The 22816-nt window shown below is 37.3% G+C and overlaps 1 protein-coding gene across 1 annotated transcript in view; it reads left to right on the top strand.

The window, feature by feature from the left end:
* Positions 1-22816, top strand: part of LOC118853428 (bifunctional heparan sulfate N-deacetylase/N-sulfotransferase 3) — a 204865-nt gene that overhangs the window by 53749 nt on the left and 128300 nt on the right. Inside the window, exons 2-3 of the mRNA XM_036763515.1 lie at positions 6634-6721; positions 17009-17163. Coding sequence (XP_036619410.1) covers positions 6634-6721; positions 17009-17163 — 243 coding nt within the window. The remainder of the gene's footprint in view (positions 1-6633; positions 6722-17008; positions 17164-22816) is intronic.

The raw sequence follows: 22816 nt of genomic DNA, 5'->3' as shown, positions 1-22816 counted from the left end.
TCAGATACTTGGGAGGAACTCTCATGTCCCCTAGCTTGTCCTTTTTCTAGTCTAACCAGTTTCACAACTCTCAAATGAACCTAAAGGACACAGAAATAGGGCCCCTCATTTTCATAGTCATCTTCCTCCAGATGCTCTCTTATTTACCAACTCCCCTCTTAAACCATGGGTCCCTGAACCAAACTGGCTTTTGATACCAGTACCAATTCCCCAGGATTTTAAGTGATAGATAATCACTAAATAGAATACTAGTCTTGGAATTAGGAAGACCTGAGTTAAAATCCTGCTTCAGACACGTACTAGTTATATGGTCTTGGACAAGTCACTTAACCTATCTATCTGTGTCTTAGTTTCCTTCCAGGGTTGTTCTGCAGATTAAACAAAATAACATAAATATTTTATAAAATTTAAAGCACAATAAAATGCTAGTTATTATTATTAAAACTATCTATTTATTTTAGATAGCAGGCCTTTTTAAGCTAGCTGCAGACCACAATTTTCCAAATGTAGTCTGATGAAGTAAAATAGAACTATTCCCTCCTAGATATTATGTCTCCCATAATGTAGCCTAAAATTACATTAACTTGTTTGGTTGCCATATTACAGTGATGATTCATATCGAGCCTGAAATGTAAAAAAAAAAAAAAAACACTAAACCTTTTTTCAGATGCACTACCTTCTAGCATCACCTCTTCCATCTTGTACTTATTAGGTTGATTTTTTTAAACCAAGTGTATTAGTCTTGTATTTATCTCTCTTAAATTCTCTCTTCTTGGAATCAGACCAACACTATAGTCCCTTAAGATATGTCTTTAATCCTGCTTATGTTTTTGCTCTCCCTCTGAGAAGTTTTGTGTCATATGTAAATTGGACGAGCAGATCATCTATGTTTTGCCCAAATCACAAGATCATTATTTGAGGAGACTAGAATTGATATGCAGTCTTCTGAAGCCAAGTCTAATATTCTTGCTATATCACACTAAATAGCTGAAGGTGTGCAGTTTAGTACAGAACCATTAAAAGCAAATATAATGATTTTAGTAACAATTTGTACAGGTTCACCCTCTCCCACCCCACCCCCCAAAAATAAAGTCCTATGGCTCTTTGGCCAGTGTTTGATGGGGCGGGGGTGAGAGGAAGGTAGCTGCAGTTCCTTAAAAGGCAATGGGTATACTTGTGTAGACTTTCTTCAGGTAGGAACTATATTCTTGAAAAGACCTTAAGAATCAAAATGGAAATGGGGATAAAGCATTGGACTTAGACTTAGAAGACCTGGATTATAACCCACCTTCTGACACATCACCAGGTCTCAAATCAGGGACTGAGAAAATCAGTGGTAAGAGTGCTGGATTTGGGGTAAAAACATCTGGGCTAGATCCTGGATTTGCTACTTACTGTTGATGAAACCTTGGATAAGTCACATGATCACTCTAAGACAGGGCCTCCACATGTAAAATGAAGGCCATTGGATAAGATGATTTCAAAGGTCTCTTCCATCTCTAAAATCTATGACTTGTGAAACCCACCAAACCTCAGTTTCCCCATCTATGAAATGACATTAGTAATAGCTATACCTCAAGAAGTTCTTATAATGTAGATTAAATTCATTGCATACTTTGACGTGAAATATCAATTTTGAACCACATACTTATTAGTCTTCCAAAGACAAAACTAAGTTATATAAGAAAAATGATGCTTGCTCAAAACATATAAATCCATGCTGAATGTGATACAGTACATTTAACTGCCACCAAAACCTATACAATTGCTGCTGGATATGAACTTGAACTATTATAATGCTGTTTCTGAAATGAAACATCCAGAGTACAGGAAAGTACAGCAATCTGATGCATATAATTGATTTCATAAGCTTGCTCTTCTTAGTGATAATAGAGTAAGCCTATATCAATCAAATATAAAATGAATAAAAGCATTATGACATAATATTCAATGAAACTTTATATTTATGATATATAGCACCTTGTCCTCAGCAAAAAATGTTTAACAAAATCATTATTTTGTTATACTATTCAGTGAAAAGTTTTATTTGTGACACATAGTGTCCTCAGTATGTACTCAAGAAATACTGAACAAATGAACAAATAATGGAATAGTTCCATAGCCGTATTCATAAAACTACCTTTAGGAAATTATTACAAGCTTGCTTTAAGAATATAAAGTATAATATAGAAACAAAGTCTAAACTTTATCCTCACCTCTCCACAGATAATCACTTAATTCAGATTTCCATCTTTTAAAATAAATATTTACTAATGTATTTTGTTGTTATAGCCCTGGTATTACTTTGTATATTTTTTCCTGGCTCCTTACCAGAGAACCATCCATTATAATGAAGTATGAGGAAGAGAAGAAAGAAAAAAAATTCCCCCAAACTAAATGTATATATATATAATATATATATACATATATATGTATATATATATGTGTGTGTGTGTATCTTTATATATGTACATATATATATATACATATATGTATGCTTTTATATATATATATATAAGTCTTAGACCTAACATTCTATACCCGTTATCCCCTGGTTTTACAAAGGTGAGCAGGGATCATGTTCCCAGAGGATGTTTTTTAAAGAGAGTGGATTAATAGATTTATAACTTTGAAGTTATCTAGTTGAATATAAAGGCAACATCATCTAATAAATAGCATACTAGATCTAGAGTCAGGAAGACACTTTGTTTTTGGACCATGGATATTCCCTGAGCATCAGTTTACTCATCTATAAAATAGGAGATATAATGCCACCTTAGAATGTTGATATGAAACCCAAACGAGATAATGTGAGGAATAGACTTTGAGGATGTCAATATACTTTGAGAAATGTCAGTTTTATTATAACACTCTCATTTTACAAATTACAAAACTAAGATCAGACCGATAAAGCAATTTGACCACATTCACACATCGTTTGTAGCATAGTTGATGCATAGAAAGAGGGGAAGGCAAGTAATAACAAAGGTAATGAGCAAGGAAGATAGCTACAGGCATGGAGTGAAAGACAGGAAGAATTTAAAAAAAAAAGATGGGTATGGAGAGAGAGAGAGATCCAAAGACACAAAAAGAAACAGAAAGAGAAATTTAGATTCTTGCATATATAGAGTAGAGATGGGAAAAGGGGAAGACACAGGAAAAAGGGAAGAGATAGGCAATGATGAAGGAAATTAGGGAATCCAGACTCCATTCACTACAACCTAGCCCTTGGTCTCCAGAGGACATAATTTTTTCTTGCTAGCCCAACTCTTGCCCATGGCTTAACAGATCTCTTATTTCTTCTAGACCATTACCTTACATAACTTCAGTGCTATTGCCATCATTCTCCCCCTCCCCCACTCTGCCCACTCCATACCACTATACAAACTTGTGTGCTTTGTATACCCTTTCCCCCTTCTGGAAATGCCTCTTTCAGTGAAACACTGAGGTGATGATGAGCACTAACCATTTGAATAACCTTAAGCAATCATTCAATCTCCCTTTGTTTTAGTTGTCTCCCCTGTAAAATAAAATTTGACAGGATAATTTGCCTTTGAGATCCTTTCTATCTGAAGTCTTTTTATGATTTAATGTGATAGGGCTACAGAAAATAAAGGCAGAAATAGCTGCTGATCTAGAGATATGGTATGGAGAGGAGGTTCATGTTAGAGGTGATACGATTATGATACATTGAGGTATAGATTAATGAGATATCTATCCAAAGTAGAAAAAGATACCAAAGGTATGGGGACCTTATTAACACTGAAAAAAGATGAGTGAGAGAACATTAGTTACTATCAACTGCCATATCTAGTTTCTTTTGTTGTTTAGTTGTTCCTTAGTCATGTCCAACTCTTCATGAACTCATTTGGGGTTTTCTTGGCCAAGATGCTGAAGTGGTTTCCCATTTCCTTATCCAGTTCATTTTACAGATGAGGATACTGAGGCATGCATGGCTAAGTGACTTGCCCAGGATCACACAGGTAGTAAATGTCTGAGGCCAGATTTCAAATCACCAAGTTAAGTGTTCCTGAATCTAGGCCCAGCACTCAATCTATTATGCCATCTAGCTGCCCATATCTACTTTCTTACAAATACAAAATTTTAGTGAATATAATCTACTTGGGACTGTATTGCATTAAGGGATTAATTAACAATGATTTAGGAGATGTAGTAATAGAGATATCCTAGTTCAATCACTCTCTGAACATTAATATCAGCTGAATGTAGTTAGCCTTTCACAACATGAGTATTGTGGAAGGGTTATACATAATAATACATGTGTGGCCTAGGTTGAATTGCTCAACTTCTTAGGGAGGGTGGGTGGGAAGAGAAGAGGGAAGGGAATTTGGAACTCAAAGTTTTAAAATCAGATGTTCAAAAACAAAAAAAGTTTTTGTATGCAACTAAAAAATAAGATACACAGGCAATGGGGCGTAGAAATTTATCTTGCCCTACAAGAAAGGAAGGGAAAAGGGGATGAGAGGGGAGGGGGGTGATAGAGGGGAGGGCTGACTGGGGAACAGGGCAACCAGAATATAAGCCATCTTGGAGTGGGGGGGGAGGGTAGAAATGGGGAGAAAATTTGTAATTCAAACTGTTGTGAAAATCAATGCTGAAAACCAAATATGTTAAATAAATAAATTGCATTTAAAAAAAAAAAAGAATAATAAAAAAAAAATCTTAAAGAGCAAAAAAAAAAAACAAAAAAAAATATCAGCTGAAGCATTAAAAATGGAGATGTATACGCATCAGTGTACAGAACATTTTCAACATTTTCAATTTACATTTGTGTAGTCTCAAAATTTAAAAAGAACTTTTCATAGCTAGCAAAGTTCCCCATATGCTTCTGTTTGGTATGGTACTGTGCTGGTTGTACCAAGTTCCAAACCGTTATGGAGTCTCCTGAACAGTATTCTTAACCATGTAAAATTTTGGTCTAAACATTCACGTAGCAAAAAAAAAAACAAAAAAAAAAAAACAAAGATGATAAATTACTCCTGTACAGATTTTGACACACAATTAGGTGGACAAAATATTGAGTTCATCTCTCAGTATATTTACACAAATATTTTGGGAAGAAACTAAAAATGCAAAGTTATTTGGGAATACAATAAAACATAAAGTGCAGAATGAGCCTTTGGGAAATGATAAAGCTCTTTTAATGAAATGAAAACACGTTGACAATTATTGTCTATGTTGTGATTATTGCCTTGCTAATACATTTGGTAATGAGAGTGGGATAACTAGATCTTCCTCTAAAGCCCTTCTACCTCCATATAGAGATTTTATACCTTGTTATTCCATCCTTCTAGTCAATATGCCTATGTAGTTCCGTATCACAAAATATGAGACTCTCTATATAGAAGGCAGAAGAAGCAAACCATCTATTCAGACTCCAGAGGGCCAGATCCCAGAACCAACAAGCCCAATCCATCATATCCATCATTCCATTTTACCGAGGATTGTACCAATTGTTGCCTTGGTTCCGGGGGTTTGTCATTTCCCTCAGTGTCTACATTTGCCATAGAATCATGTAGAGCAGAAACTCCACTTTTGCCTGTTTTCGACCTATTTTGAATACACCATTTCCATCTAATTATGCCAGCCTCTTGCGCATGTCCAATTCTGTGAGAAGTTGGGATACTCATTACCCAGGTCATAATTGGAATTCCAGACCTTAATACCACTTCGTGGCCCAAAGTCAGTTGTTTAGTCTACCAAAGCCCAATATGCAGCTATCAACTGCTTTTCAAAAGGTGTATATTAAACTCCAGATGAAGGAAGTTTCCTAGATCAAAATCCTAAGGGTACATTCTGGCTTTGTTGTTTTTGCCATAAACTCCAGGTCATACAGTCATCCTGTACAGTAACTTGTAATTCCACTAGGGCACTTTGCATAAGCCATAAATCTAAAGCCAATTGTAAAGCAGCTTTGGCTTCTTCAAAAGTTTTATTCTGCTCAAGTCCCCACACTTTTTCCTAGTAACTTTATATAAGAGTTTCAAAATCTGTCCCAAATGTGGAATGTGATGTCTCCAATATCCAAACGGTCCTATAAGCTTTTGGGCCCTCTTCTTATTGGTGGGGATAGGCAAATCTAATGTAATGACAATTTAAATTTGAAGATCTTTTCCACCCATTAATAGGCCATGTGACCTGCTTACAACACAGGAAGTCTAAGTCACATGTGGTGGGAGGATCTTGCTGAGAGGAAAAGGAAAGTGTGCCACTGGAAATGCTCTGAGAGTGGTTAGATCTTGGGGGGCGGGGGGAAGCGCAGATGTGTCCCAGCTGTGCTGTAAGTGATTGTTGGTGGCAAGGCCCCAGCAGGGAGAGGGAAGGTTATGAGATGGCTTGGCTCCCTGCTGTGATGTCGTGTTTTAGATTCTTTGCTGTTATTATAAAGTGGACTTACTGATTCTGGAATTTGTTTGCTGCTTGGATGGGTTGAATGTATTGGCTTTAGGACCTGGTTCTCTGGTATTTGAATAAATGGTTTACTTCTACCTTCTATAGGAAGAGTCTTATATTTTGTGATATAGAACTACATAGGCATATTAACAATTATTGTCTATATTGTGATTATTGCCTTGTTAATACAATGGCATTTATTTTTTAAATCTGTTTCAGGCCCTGCTTGATACTCAGAATCTTTTGAGAGCTCAAATCACAAATTTTACTTTCAACTTGGGATTTTCAGGGAAGTTCTATCATACAGGTAAGTTTTTGTTTTGTTTTAAGTCAAATCTCTTTCAATTTTATTGTTAGTATACTACAATAGAATGAACATTTATCAAGTGTCTACTATGTGGCAGGTACTGTACTAAGAGCTGGAAGTAGTAGCTTTATGCATAAGAATTCGAGTAATGACCTTTGATAGTATGGTTGTAGGTTATTAGACTTAATAATACAGATGATAGGAAATAACTCAACATATTCCTAATACTATGCATTAGGATGTCTGCTATAATCAACTTGTGATCTTAAGAATCTTAAAATTGAATGTATATTATTTAAATTTAACATTTAAGTCACTGTATAAAAAGAGTAAGGGTAATTTCCTATGGGCGTGAATAGTTTGGTGGTTTTCATTCTGTTATAATGACACATGAATTACTCTGAATTTGTGTTGATGGTGCCTTAAAAGCTTTAATATTATAAAATGCACTTTTGAGTCTATTCATTTGCCACTGATGTTCCTAGGAATCTCACATTTACCTGGAGATTTCAATTCATTTCAACACATATTAAGCAGCTGTTTTGTGTTCCATAATGCTGTGTGTTTTAACAATTTTTTTTTATGTGAGGGATGATATTGTGGATGTGGAATACAGTAAATTCCATTCCGATTGAGTTTAACAAGGCACAGGTCTTGACACAAGAAGCCTAGATAGAATAAATGTGGATATGTTACGTTATTGTTTTATCACATTTAACTTGAGGAGGTGAAAAGTGGGAAATGTCGCCTCTATTTAGGGGTGAGCTGGTGTTTAATGCCCAGTTCTCAAGGAAAAATTAAAGCACATAAAACACATGATTAAGTCTAATCTGTATTATTAACATTTTCACTTTCTTCTCAAGACATTCAACAAAGCAATGTATCAAGCCATGGTTTGTACTGTTTGCCAATTTTTGAAGCTTAAATGCTCACACAGAAAATGCAATAATTAGTTCTCATGAGCCAGTTCAAGCTGACTCCAACACACTCCTGCCTGCATCACATCTAGAAAAAGCAAGAAGTAGTAAAAGATCACAGAAAAAGTCTACCAGAACTGGAAAGAACTAGAGGCAATCTAGTCTGACCCTGTATTTTATAGTATAAAAAGTGAGCCTGACAGATATGTCCAAGGCCACACAGATATCAATGAACAAGGTCTTTCAGAGCTGAACAGGACCTCAGGAGATAAACACACACACACACACACACACACACACACACACACACACACACACACACACACTTGTTTCTATAGTAAAACAAGCAAATAGCAGTACAGCCTTTACTTTAAAACTCCCAGTGAAAGAGAGACTACTACTTGTCAAGGAAGCATATGACACTTTCGGGAAGTTCTCATGGTTCATTAGCTGTTGATTTTGTTTTTGTTTCTGTTTTTCCTTTAATCAAATTTAAATTTTACTCTTTTCAATGTTCACCCATTGTTCCTATTTTTGCTCACTGGAACCAAACAAAACAAGATTAACAACCTTTCAAATAATACTTAAAGTCATCAGCCAAGTCCTTCCCAACTCTTCTCCAGGCTAAACATCTCTAATTATTTCAACCTAATTTTTTGTGGTATGAAACTCATATCTTTGAAGTAATTTCCTAACTTCCCTAAAATAACAAAATATGCACTATTACTATGATTATCTTGTTTTTGCACCAGTCCCATGATTGGCGTATTGAACATCCAGTGATGGAAATGGCTCTACCAATGAAAATAAGCCCATACAGCTGCAATTTACAGCCTTTGCAATTTGCCAACAGCACTGAGGGGTTAAGTGACTTGCCCAGGGTAACGTAACTAGTGTATCAGAACTCAAGTTTTATGAATCCTGAAGCCAGCTCTCTATATTCAAGTTCATGCTTTTTTTAACCCTTATAGGAAATCACTGGATTCTGAGATTAACTTTGGAAGAATAATCACTTTGTTTTTTTTTCCACAACATTTTTTCCTATGAACATGTTTACCTAAAGCACAGAGCTAAAAAGGAAAAGCCATAGTTATTATTTTTTTGTATTTTTTAAAATTTATTTAATATATTTAGTTTTCAGCATTGATTTTCACAACATTTTGAATTACAAATTTTCTCCCCATTTCTACCCTCCTGCCTACTCCAAGATGTCATATATTCTGGTTGCCTGTTCCCCAGTCAGCCCTCTCTTCTGTCACCACACTCCCCTCCCATCCCCTTTTCTCTTACTTTCTTGTAGGGCAAGATAAATTTCTATACTCCATCGCCTGTGTATCATATTTCCTAGTTGCATGCAAAAACATTTTTTTTTGTTTTTGAACATCTGTTTTTAAAACTTTGAGTTCCAAATTCTCTCCCCTATTCTCCCCCCCCACTCTCCCTAAGAGGACAAGAAATTCAACATAGGCCACATGCGTATCATTATATAAACCCCTTCCACAATATTCATGTTGTGAAAGACTAACTATATTTTGCTCCTTCCTAACCTATCCCCTTTTATTCAATTTTCTCCCTTGACCCTGCCCCTTTTTGAAAGTGTTTGTTTTTGATTACCTCCTCCCCCTATCTGCCCTCCCTTCTATCGTCCCACCTCTTTTCTTCTTCCTCCTTCTTCTCCTGTGGGGTAAGATATCCAATTGAGTGTGTATGTTATTCCCTCCTCAGGTCAAATCCAATGAAAGCAAGATTCACTCACTCCCCCTCACCTGCCCCCTCTTCTCTTCCTACAGAATTTCTTTTCTTGCCACTTTTATGTAAAATAATTTACCCCATTCTATATCTCCCTTTCTCCTTCTCTCAATATATTCCTCTCTCATCCCTTAATTTGATTTTATTTTCTTAGATATCATCCCTTCATATTCAAGTCACCCTGTGCCCTCTGTCTGTATATATATGTATATATATATATATATATATACACATATATATGTATATATTTATATGCATATATACATATATATATGTATGTATGTATATTCCATTCAACTACCCTAATACTGAGAAAGGTCTTATGAATTATGCACATCATCTTTCCATGTAGCAATGCAAGCAAAACAGTTCCACTTTAGTAAGTCTCTTATGCTTTCTCTTTTTTGTTTACCTTTTCATGCTTCTCTTGATTCTTGTGTTTGAAAGTCAAATTTTCTATTCAGCTCTGGTCTTTTCACTGGGAAAGCTTGAAAGTCCTCTATTTTATTGAAAATCCATATTTTGCCTTGGAGCATGATACTCAGTTTTGCTGGGTAGGTGATTCTTGGTTTTAATCCAGGCTCCATTGACCTCTGGAATATCGTATTCCAAGCCCTTCGATCCCTTAATGTAGAAGCTGCTACATCTTGTGTCATCCTGATTGTGTTTCCACAATACTCAAATTGTTTCTTTCTGGCTGCTTGCAGTATGTTCTTCTTGATCTGGGAGCTCTGGAATTTGGCAACAATATTACTAGGAGTTTTCTTTTGGGGATCTTTTTCAGGAGGTGATTGGTGGATTCTTTCAATTTCTATTTTACCCTTTGGCTCTAGAATATCAGGGCAGTTCTCCTTGATAATTTCTTGAAAGATGATATCTAGGCTCTTTTTTTGATCATGGCTTTCAGGTAGTCCAATAATTTTTAAATTCTCTCTCCTGGATTTATTTTCCAGGTCAGTGGTTTTTCCAATGAGATATTTCACATTGTCTTCCATTTTTTCATTCATTTGGTTCTGTTTTATAATATCTTGATTTCTCTTAAAGTCACTACCTTCCACTGCTCCAATCTAATCTAGTATTTTCTTCAGTGGTCTTTTGGACCTCCCTTTCCATTTGGCTAATTCTGCCTTTCAAGGCATTCTTCTCCTCATTGGCTTTTTGGAGCTCTTTTGACATTTGAGTTAGTCTATTTTTTAAGGTGTTGTTTTCTTCAGTATTTTTAGGGTCTCCTTTAGCAAGTCATTGACTTGTTTTTCATAGTTTTCTCACATCATTCTCATTTCTTGTCCCAATTTTTCCTCTACTTCTCTAACTTGCTTTTTGAGTTCTTCCATGGCCTGAGACCAGTACATGTTTTTTTTGGAGCCTTTTAATGTAGGATCTTTGATTTTGTTGACTGTTTCTGGTTGTATGTTTTGGTCTTCTTTGTCACCAAAGAAAGATTCCAAAGTCTGAGTCTGAATCTGAGTTGGTTTTCACTGCCTGGCCATGTTCCTAGCCAACTACTTGACCCTTGAATTTTTTGTCGGAGTGTGACTGCTTGTAGAGTAGAGAGTACTTTGTTCCAAGCTTAAGGGTGTGCTCTGTTGTTTTCAGAGTTATTTCTATACAGCCAGCTCTGCCACACCAACCCTCTTCCTCCCCCAAGAACCGCCAACCCAGATTGGACTCAGATCTTAAGCAGGCTCTGCACTCCTGTTCTGATCTGCCACTTAATTCCTCCCACCAGGTGGGCCTGGGGCTGGAAGCAACTGCAGCTGTAGTTCTGTAGTTGCACCACCCCCGCTGCCCTCGGGGCAGTTGCCAACAAGGAACTCCTTTTACTCCCTGCAGCTTTTCCCATTAACCTTCTCTGTTGTTTTTGGTGTTTGTGGGTTGAGAAGTCTGGTAACTGCCACAGCTATTCAGGACTCTAGGGCCTGTTCTGCCTGGCTCCTGGTCTGGTTGGACCTGCTACCACCCACGCTGGGCTCCGCTCCCCTCCACTCCCAGCTCCGTGGGCGATAGACATCACCCAGCTACCATCCAGGCTGGCCTGGGCTGGAGCCCCGCTTCCCTCTGCTATTTCGTGGGTTCTGTAGTTCTTCTCTGTTGTCTTTGGTGTTTGTGGGTTGAGAAGTCTGGTAACTACTGCAGCTCACTGATTCAGGACACTGGGGCCTGTTTCTCTGGGCTCCTGGTGTGTTTGGTCCAGGCATGGCTCATGCTGGGCTCTTCTCCACTCCACTCCCAGTTCTGTGTGATAGACCTTACCCAGTGACCATCCAAGCTGTCCTTGGCTGGAGCCCTGCTTCCCTCTGCTATTTTGTGGGTTCTGCACTTCTAGAATTTGTTCAGAGCCATTTTTATAGATTTTTAGAGGGACCTAGGTGGGAGCTCACGCAAGTCCCTGCTTTCCAGCCACTGTCTTGAGACACAGTTATTATTGATAACATTTTTGTCATAGGAGACCAAAAAATGACCTAAAAAGGGACTTTGTACATGTGAGTGTGTGTAAGAGTGCATTTGGGTGGGGAACGAAAATATGACATTTTAAAGTTTCATGAATTTTAGGTAGATATGAGAACAACAATAATTAGGCCTTTTGTTTATGTATGAATTATGTATGAATTGTTTTAAATATATGAGAAAGTTCTTATTACCCCTCCCTATTTTCAAATTAGATATATAAATTGGAAGTTGATACATTTTCCATTTAAAATATATTTTAAAATAACCACAGCAGACCAAAACTTCAAAGGATCTGTGCTTTTATGAATATGAATATTCCCTATAACAATGCATATCACAAACTTATTACTAAGCATCCTAAATGACTTTTGACCATACCCATGTCTACATAAACAATATGAGATCTGCCCAAAAGATAATCAATAAAATTAGGAAATCAAAAATTGGCTACATAGTCACAACATATTTTTAATTGTTGGGTTAAATTTATAAAAACTTACATATATCTGAAATCACATCTGAATTAGAAATATAGCTAGTCAGATACAATGCAACTATTACCGACAAGTGAGCTTTCTACTTTGTCCAATATAATACCAAAGTATTGAGCAGAGCTATATGATGCAAACAAAACAAAGAACCCAACCCTTTAAAAGGTAGAATTTTAGTTTCAGCTCTAATCTGTATTTTCAGGTTTTGTTGTTATTGTTTTTAAGCAAACCAATGATCAAACAGTAAGCAAAGCCAAAGAGGTGTGGAACCCATCAAATTCTTTTTTTTAATCTTTACATTACCAGCTACTTAGCAATAAAGACTTGAAGAAAATAGCAGTGAAGTAAGATGAGAAAAAAAACATATCAGCAAAGATAGAGTTAAGGAGGCAAGTCAATTGTGCTGTTAATAGAGATAAAGTCATGATGGTTGCAAGTGTCCCTTGTGCAATTCCTGTATCCTCAGATTTATGGATCCTTTTATGTTGAATTCAGTAGATATAATGGGTCATTTTTCCAAGGAGCTCTTCAAATCTGTCTCTCAGTATTGAAATAAAATGATGCCCTTGGGCTGGACTAACAAGTAAAATAAGCTAAAGATGGGTTGCAAGAAAAAAATGCAGACATTAGGGAAGAGGAGGAGGGCGGGGCAGAGTTGAGGGATAATTGTGAGGGATTATTTACATTAACTGTAAAACCTACAGATCCAAGTGGTAAGGTTTCCCCTGGGAAAGAGAGTTTACCCGTTTCTCTTCTGCACTTCCCTCAGCTCGTTTTTAAGCACAAACATATGGCAGTAGAACTAGGAGTGAGGAATGAAATGATTACCTAAGGTTCCCCAAGAGAATGAGTATTCACAAGGTTCTATGCTCTCAGCTAGATTTCGGGGTGGGGAAGCAACAGCTGAAGTAGCTGTAATCACACAGTTAGTATGATGTCTCACTGAAACAAGAATAATAATTGTAAAGGAAAGGGGGGAAAGATGGAAAAAAAACCACCACAACAACATAGTGAGGAGGATAATGAGGTGTATAATGACAGAAAATAAGCCACGAGAAACAACTTGCCTTCAGCATATCATAGTGGGAAGAAGCCTGGATGTGTAACCTAAAGCCCTGGGTTTACATTCTGTCCCTGTTACTAATGGTAATTTTTAGTTTAGTTTTGTTTGTTTTCTTGTTTGCTTTTGCAGTTTAGTTCTTTGATCATTAGAAGAAACCTCTGGTGAGGAACTCCCTCTACTAGCAAAGTATAGTGCCTTCTCTTCCACTTATAGTCTTGAACAGTTGATTGAGATTATGAAAGATTAAGTGATTTGGCCAGGGTCTGTATCAGTTATGGCTCTCAGCTGAAACCAGAACTTTCTACCTCCTTAGTCATCAAATAGCTATATTTAGGCAAAAAAAATACATTCATTTATAAAGTGTTTCCCTGTCAACTTTTAAAGTACATATTTTAAATACTCTTGTACCCACTTTATAGTTAAGAAAATTGAGGGTCAGAGAGATTAAGTGATTTGCTCAAAATTGTCCACACCATGAACCTCAGTTTTCGTCTCTAAAAATGATCTCTGCATTCACTTCCAACACTAATCCCTATGTTCCTGTGTCAAGCAAAGGTATCTCTACCAACGCAACCTTTGCTTGTGCTCCTGAAAGTCTATGCTCTTTTTTTAACTTTTGACCACTGGAAATTCCACAGTTGCCTCGTCCAATCTCTTTGAGACTCTAGAAGGAGACACTGAGCCATGGAAATGTTCGAAACAGAACCTAAGCTATTGACATGAATGACTTTAGTCACAAGTAGTTGATCTATTTCTGTAAGTGTCCACAGCCACCAAATACAAACATATAGAGAGTTACAGAGAAGAACTGAACAGGGCCTGAGAATGTGAAAATTGGGGACAGAGTTGGGATTCAGGAAGACCTGAGTTCAAATCCAGCTTTTACTAAGCTATGTGAACCTGGGCAAGTCATTTAACCTCAATTTGTCTCAGTTTTCTCATAACAGTAGCCACCTTGCAGGGTTGTTATGAGGATAAAATTATATATTTATAAAATATTTTGTAAACCTTAAACTGATATGTAAATGTTCTTTTTTATGATTAACTCGTACTTTTACATGTATTTCTATTGTTAACTTGTACAAAACCATTTAGGGAGGGGGGAAAGGAGAATAAAAGAAAAATGGCCTAGCATTGAAAATGCCTGATTTAATAAGGAAAAGAAAGATCCTTCTCTGAAATAAAGTACTTAGCCAGATGAAAGTGAAAGTCATCTGTCTTTGTTAGGGTATTGCCTCATTTGTTCTTTTCTACATCATTCAACTCCTGTGCTTTCTTTATAAATCATGATGTTAGTGGTGTTGTTAGAGGCTCAGTCAGCATCGTGCCCAGAAATAGGAACAATACTAAAAACTGTGAGCTGAGTCTGCACTACAGCAAGGGACATCGGGGGAGTCAAAGCTGAGCTGTGTTGTACCTCTATAATGGGCTTAAGGGGGTGGTGTGTTAGGAGATATTTATGGAGAATGTCGCTACTGCTGGCAGATTTAATTAGGCTGGCCAACCTTGGTGTCTTTAGATGGCACACAGTAAGACTCAGGTGAGCTTCCAGAATGGGGGAGGTATGCTCCTGTGTTACTCAACATCCATGATGATGAATTTTCCTTGTGTCGGTGTCTCTTCCCTGGATTTATTAAGCTGGGTCTGTGTGCCTAGTGTCATGGAGCTACCATCCCCCTGTGGCAAGCCATAATTAATGGCTGATTCTATGATCATCAGTAGAGGTTTGAGATATGGTTTCATCTGCATTTTGGATAGGGGACTTTCCTGACACTTCAGTAAGGGTGCATTCAGAGAGTCCAAATATAACTCATGATGACCAGATAACCCCATTGTGTTGCCTTCTCTCTGGTAAATCTTTCACATTATCCAGTAAATCATACACTATGACTCTTTTTCTCCATTGTTAATTGGCATTCCTTTTCTATTGGTGGGGGAACAAAGTGAATGAGTAGCAGTGGAAAGGGACCAGGGAGCAGTTGGCTGTAACGGTATAGCAATCTGTCCACTGTCATTAGACTCTAGGGCCCTATTAAAACTATTCACTTTTGCTCTGCCAGCTCCTACTATTGCCATTGAGAGAGAGAGAGAGAGAGAGAGAGAGAGAGAGAGAGAGAGAGAGAGAGAAAAGAAAAAAGATTTCTTTCATCAGACTGTGAACATGTAGTTTGAAGAATTTGCTGCTTTAAGAGATTGTGGGATCAAATTCTGTGGCTGAATTTTAAATAGGACTGGATAATTTTATGACCATTAATATCATTTGAAGTTATGCCAGGAAAATAGTTACTCACATTAGAGTGCTTGTATTTCATGCTTTGGGAAATAAGCTGTATGCCTGGGGAAGCTGAAAGGGATTTTTTTTAACTTTTTCTATTAGTTAATGTACATTATTCTGAAGTTCAAATAGTGGTTATAGTCAATGGCAGGGGGGGGGGAAGCAGAAAGAAAAGAACAAAAGCCAGCTACAAGACAGTAGAGGACTAGGTAAAGGGCTGGTTCTGCTGAATTAGGCTTCTATGTTGGGTCCAGAAGTGCGCTTCCCCTTATACAGAGGCCCTGAACTGAGATGGAGTAGGCATCCTAATTATTGATAAATGACACTAAAGCTAGTTTTTAGACATCTTATCACCTCTCTTGTCTTTCCATATCCTTCATTCATTTTTTTCTCTTTCATTTCCATTGTACTTTCCATCCCTTTTTCTTTTTCCCTGTATCTGCAGGACTACCCTGAAATTGTCTAGTCCTACAGATCGACAACACCCTCTAATAGATAGATGTTGGACCTACAGTCAGGAACACATTTTTGTTGCTGGACTGTGGATATGCCAGTTGACTGTTCTGAGCCTCTGAGGCTAACCACAAAAATTATATTTAACTAGCCTCCCCTCTGGATTAAAGGAGGCCTAACATAAAGAAACAAATTATTCTGATGGCATAACTACCTTCTCATGTAAAATTATATTTTCCTGTCTCCCCTTAACCTTCCTCCTTAACACACACACACACACACACACACACACACTCGCACATATTTTCATTTTGCTCAACATTTTTTGCTACTCTCTAAAGATAATTTTCATATGAATTGTCCAGATGTACTGTTTTGACAGGCTTCAAAATCATTACATAACTATTTCATTTTTGGCAACCTGGACAGGGGCTAAGAGAGCTGAATGATTGTAATCTGAGCTTTCTAGAAAGCCAATGAAGAGTTGGATATTTCTATTCTACAATAATTTGGTTTATTCATTTTGTGATTAAAATCTTTTTTTTTTGAAAATTTTGGCCATTATTCTTTCAATAGTAGCTGAGTGATTTTTGAAGAAGACATCTAACATCTTTGAAAATCAGTTTCCTTTTATTTAAAATGGGGATAGTAAAATTTATACTGTCTCCCCAGTAAGCCTATTTGGAGGAAAGCACTCCATCAGTGCTAAGGTGCTATCTAAATAAAGGTGTCCTCTTCCTCTTCCTCCTCCTCCTCCATTACCTCTATTTGGTATCATTGTATCACAAGATTTTCCTTTGTTATACTTTGGTGCATGAAGCCTCGTGCTATTAATGCACATATTCTCACTGTGAATGGGAAAATGATGTGATCCTTTTCTCTCCATAGGAACAGAGGAAGAAGATGAAGGGGATGACTTGTTGCTGGGGTCTGTGGATGAGTTCTGGTGGTTTCCTCACATGTGGAGTCACATGCAGCCCCATCTCTTCCACAATGAGTCATCTCTGGTGGAGCAGATGATTCTTAACAAAAAATTTGCCTTAGTAAGTAGCACTTCTTGACCTTTGGATTTAACTAAATGGTTTATTTATGGAGAGTTGAACACCAGATGTTTTTTACACTGACTGTGAAGGAGTTATTTTTTTTGCATTATCGTGAGGCCTTGTGATGTCACAACAAGAGAACCAGGCATGTAATAAAGATTCCTGGTTCTGAACTCTGCCTCCTGGGAAAGTCATTTAACTTTTTCAGAGCCTCTTTATCATTAACATAGTGAGTGGTTCTGATTCAAAGGTCACAGATTTAGAGCTTGAAGGGATCTCAGAGATTATCTAACCCAATCTCCTCAATTTATAGATTCAGAAACAGAAACTCAGAGAAGTTAAATAAATTAGCTTAAATTATTTTGTTAATTAATATAAATTATATTTATTACTAATATTATTAATTAATTATAATATGTTATTAAATAATAATTAATAATTTTTTATATTAAGTTAAATAAATCACAGAGGTGTGGAGTCATGATTTTAACAAAGATTTCTAAATCCAAATACAGTTTTCCCCCATTTTAACATTGGGAAAATTAATCACAAATTTTGAAGCCATATAAGGAGGTATTTTATTAAAGGAAAAGTGGATAAAATGCTGGTCTTGGAATCAGGAAGATTTGAATCTAAATTATCCCTTAAGTGGTTACTAGATATGTGAAGCTGGGGAAGTCACCTAACCTTTCTCAGTCTTAGTTTCTCACCTGAAAAGTGGTGATAAGAATAGTACTTAATTCATAGGTCATTGTGAAACTCAACTGAGATCACACATACACACACATGCACACACATACACATATGTATATATGTATATGTAAAATGCTTTATAAGCCTATAGGTCTACATAAATACTGATTTTGTTATGAACTACTTTTTATAAGCAGGTTTGCCAATATAAAATTAGAGCTTTGCCATCCCTGGGTTCCTACTTTGTGTCAATCACTATTCTCTGTATTTTAGGTGATAAGATAATTAATGGGACTGATTCTGCCATCCACTCACAAAACTTGAGTCATTTTGCTATGTACGTACCCCATTAGGCAATGGTCCCTGTACATCAAGAGGCTACAATTTCATTAAGGAGACAAATTATATGAATAGAAAATGGCTAAATAACAATATAATACCATTTAAGTGCCTCTCTGAGTACTGAGAAGCATCATGGCATAATAAATAGAAAGGTGACCTCAGAACCAAGAAGGTTTTAGGTCAAGCCCCGTCTTTGATACATTCTGACTGCGTTACCTTAGTCAAATTGCTGAGTATCTATTATGTGCCCAGCACTATGCCTTGTAGTTTCTCCAAGCAATTTTTAGAGACTCTAAGCTACAGAGAAAGTATTGGCCTGCATTCACAGAGAAGTCATCCCCTGAGAGCTCCCTCTACCAAATAAGTAACAGATTCAATCCCTAGCCCTCTAAGCAGAGCAGTGTACAGTAATCTGGGAGAGATACTCCTAATGTAAAGATTATAGATTAAGAACTAGAAAGAACCTCATAAATCATTTAGGTTCATTTTCTTATTTTATGGTTAGCCAAGGAGGTTAAGCAACACGGGCAAACAAAGAGAGGATTTGGACCTACATTCTCTGACGTCAAAGCCAAGACTCTTCCCACTATAGCATGCTACATCTATTTCAAACAGTCCTCATCTTCATCTATAGTTTGGTAGGAGTATAAGACACCAAGAGATATATAACAATTGTTCATTTTAAAGTATATCAGAGAAGTACAGAACAAAATGATACATTAATATCTGAAAAAGAAGACCATTATTGACTCAAGGGATCATTTTATCATTGTGGGCCTCCCTACTAATGCTGATTTTAACCTATCAGAGACTTGTTTATTATCATTATTAAACATTTATATAGCTCTTTACGTTTATTTGTCCTACCGGTAGTACCACCAGGGCACAGTGAGACATTGGTATAGGACTATAACAGAGGAGCAACAGTCAATATGGACGCAAGTGTCATGCAAGTTCAAAGGATAGAGTAAATGATTAATGGTTATACATTTCTGTGAATCGTACCAACTGGTGGGAAAAAAAATGGAAAGGAAGGCATTGCATATTAAAACGATTACCACTTAATAAATAACAATGAAAGAAGTATATGCAGTGATGTCAGTCAACATTTTGTATCCGTGGTTTATTTAGAGAGACTGGCATGATAATGATTGGCTTTGAAGTCAGGATGATTTTGGCAAAAGTTCAGTCTTTGGCACTTTCATGGTCTGTGTGACCAGAAGGAAATTACCTGATTTCTCAGTGCTGCAGGCATCATTCTGATCCTATAAGTTATAGTTGTGATACTTTTCTGAATTTGAGTAGTCTGTTTCTAAATTTAGGTTCTCCACACTGATGAAATGACAGGTTCCCCCCGCCCCCCAAAAAAAACACAGAGTAAAACAATATTGAAGTGTGTTTAAATGAAGTTGTGGAATTTACTGGATTCATTGCTGGACATATCATCAGCAATACCTGGGTTCAAATTTTGCCTCTGACATTTATGAGCTGTGCTCTGAGCAAATCATTTAATCTTTGTATGCTCCAGGCAACTTCCCATGATTTATGTACAAAACAAGAGGTGATTGTCAATCTGAACTAGACGATGGAAGTTGTCCATACCAGTGGAATCACAGATCCTTCGTACAAGCATTATGATTTGCATGTTGCAAGAAATCTCACAAATTCAAGTTATCCACACTGTCCCCAGGCAAATCTCCGTGTTTCTGTCCAGCCTCTTCATTTCAGGGTCATTATCTCCATGGACAAAATTGCTTTGATTATATTAAACACATTCCTTGGGGTGATTCGGGAAACTCTACAATGGCATCCGATCCAAACAGAAATCATAGACTTTAGCATGGAGAATAGGCATTTCAGGTGTAAATTGAGGAAATAGGCATGGATTATGCCCCCCTACCTAAGGTAGCATCATCCATCTCACCCACAATTGCCCTTACGATCTAGTGGTCTGATTGAAATCATACTAATAGGCACTAACAGTTCAGTCTGGCCACATAGAGATGTTCTCACTTTGGGGATTTTCTCAGAAAGTAGATGCTCAGCCAAAAATTAAGACTTCAAAGCATTTAAACTCGGTCACTAAATGTCCTATTTCTCCACACTATTTTCCCATATTTCATAGCTATTTTCCTGCAAAAATAGGGTGGACGGATTATTTGGTAATCTTCCTCTAGCAGCTGGTAGAAACTCTGGCAGCAACAGAGAATAATTTTTTTTTTTTCCTGGCAAGTTGCCTAGATTTAGAGCTGTCAGTCCTCTGGCTGATCAACATTTCAAAGGATTCTGATAACCATTTAAATACTATGGGATTAAACCTGAATCCTAGGTGAACTGCTAAACTTTGTTTAACTCCTTGGTAATTAGTTAATGTATCTAAGGGAACAGGGAAGTTGAGTTACTATTTTTGTGCTTTCAGTAAAGAGAAGAATAAAATGTGTTTGTAGCTAGTTCAGGACCGCAAAGGAATACTACACCTGTCCCAATGTTGCAATTTAGTTTAAAAAAAACACACACACACAGCCAAAAATACTTTATGTGTGCCTTAGCAAAGATTTCAAACTCTCAAGAAAGCTGGAGGAATAGCATCCTTGTATCCTGATGTCAAAATCCATTATTATTGCTTGCAAAAGCCCTGTGAGGCTGAGGCTCAACTTTCAAAAAAGACAGAATAAATAACCACAAAAACAACAATAATAATCTAGTGGGTGTCAAGTCACGTCCAACTCTTCATCACCCCATTTGGGGTTTTCTTGGCAAAGATACTAGAATTGTTTTCGATTTTTCTCTCCAGCTCGCTTTGCAGATGAGAAAAATGAGGCAAACAGGGTTAAATGACTTGCCTAGGGTCTCACAGCTATTAAGTGTCTAAGGACACTCTTTAGTCATCATGATTGATATCAGGCCACTGGAACCATATGGCTCTGGTGGAGAAAGTGAGGCTGGTGACCTTGCACAGCCCTCCCTCACTCAAACCAAAGTCAACTGCAAGTCATGTCATCATCTTCCTGATGTCATGGTCCTCTTCAATAAGGAAGGACAAACCACAACCAGTGAGTAGTCCAAGCTGGGGACCCAGCTGGCCAGTTCCAGTTTATTAACACAGTCCATCCTGTCCTGTCCTGTCCTGTCTTGTCCTGTCCTCCCCTCTCTCCTTGAGGGTATTCTGACCAAAGGAAGGTAAATTTTGATGGCCAAAAGCCACCTAGTTAACTTGTGGTTTACTGGCTAGATTTCTTTCTCAAAGACCAAGCCTTAAACCCAGTTCACTTTGCATCTCATGGATTGATCTCATGGTCCCTGGCCAAGCACCACTTAAAGGTTATTTTTGGGCCCTCCTTCCTCAGAGTGAATATAAATATAGTAACTGTTTCTCTTTTGGCCAGTAACCCTAAGGCTCTTCCCCTCCCAGTTTGATTTTTTTTTAATTAAAGGGGCCATTCCTTGACTCACATCTTACAGAGGACTATGCATTGAATTGGTGTTGCTTCACTCAAAGTGAAACCTGAAAAGACCTTAGCTTAAAAAGGCCAAGTTTTCCCACTGCACCCTGGGCTGTATCTGGTCATCCTGATCGATGTCAGGCCACTGGCCCTAAATGGCTCTGGAGGAGAAAGTAAGGCTGGTGACTTTGCACAGCCTTCTCTCACTCAAATCAAAGTCAATTACAAGTCATGTCATCCTCTTCCTGATATCATGGTCCTCATTAAGAACAAAAGACAAACCATACAACCTGGTACTCTATGCACTGCACCACCTAGGTGTTAATGCTATCAGGATGTAGTACATAATATTGTAGGGCCAGATTCAAATCCTACCTCTGAGCTTACCACCTATGTGACCTTGAGCAAATTAGTTAACCTTATTAAGTTTGAGGCTTTCTTGGTCTCAGTTTGCTCATCTTTATATGACCTGCAAGCCTTTTTGCAAATATAGAGCTAACATCCTAAATTGTGTGCACTAAAAATCCTATGTTGGTTTTGTAAACATTCATATTCCCATCTTCAGAGCTTCAGAAAAAGAAAGTTTAAAAAATATTTTCCTCACTTTTTTGTTGGGGGGGAGAATGATTAGAAGGATGGGCAGAGTGTGTGTGTGAGAGTGTGTGTGTGTGGGGGGGTGTGTGTGTGTGTGTGTGTGTATACTGAAATAAATTCATGACCTTGCCTCTGTGGGCATTTTCTCCAGCCTTGTGAATCAAAACCTGTTCATGCTTTCTCATCTTTATGCAATAATTTTTATTATCTTCTCCCAGCATATTAGAAGTCTTCATTCGATTCTTTTGATAGTTCATGAATTCAAGAGCAATGTCCTGGGTACATAGCTATTATCTCTCACTCTCATTACGTGACTACTCCACCTGATTTTCCACATTATTCATGCCTTTCATGGTATTGCTTATGCTCTTTGTGTCCTTTACCATTTACTTCTGGGATTAGAGTGTTTTATGATTTGTATCCATTTAAAATCATCTAGATAATATTGGTATGTACAAAGGTAAGCCACTTGGGATCAACAAAACTCCAAACAACCTCAGAGCTTGTCCAATCTAACCCATATCTGACAAAGAATTCTCTCTAAAACATTAACGAGAAATTGTCGTTGAACTTTGCTTTAT

The sequence above is a fragment of the Trichosurus vulpecula genome, chromosome 6 (assembly GCF_011100635.1).
Source record: "Trichosurus vulpecula isolate mTriVul1 chromosome 6, mTriVul1.pri, whole genome shotgun sequence".
Lineage (NCBI taxonomy): Eukaryota > Metazoa > Chordata > Mammalia > Diprotodontia > Phalangeridae > Trichosurus > Trichosurus vulpecula.
This window is presented reverse-complemented; position numbering and strand designations above follow the sequence as displayed.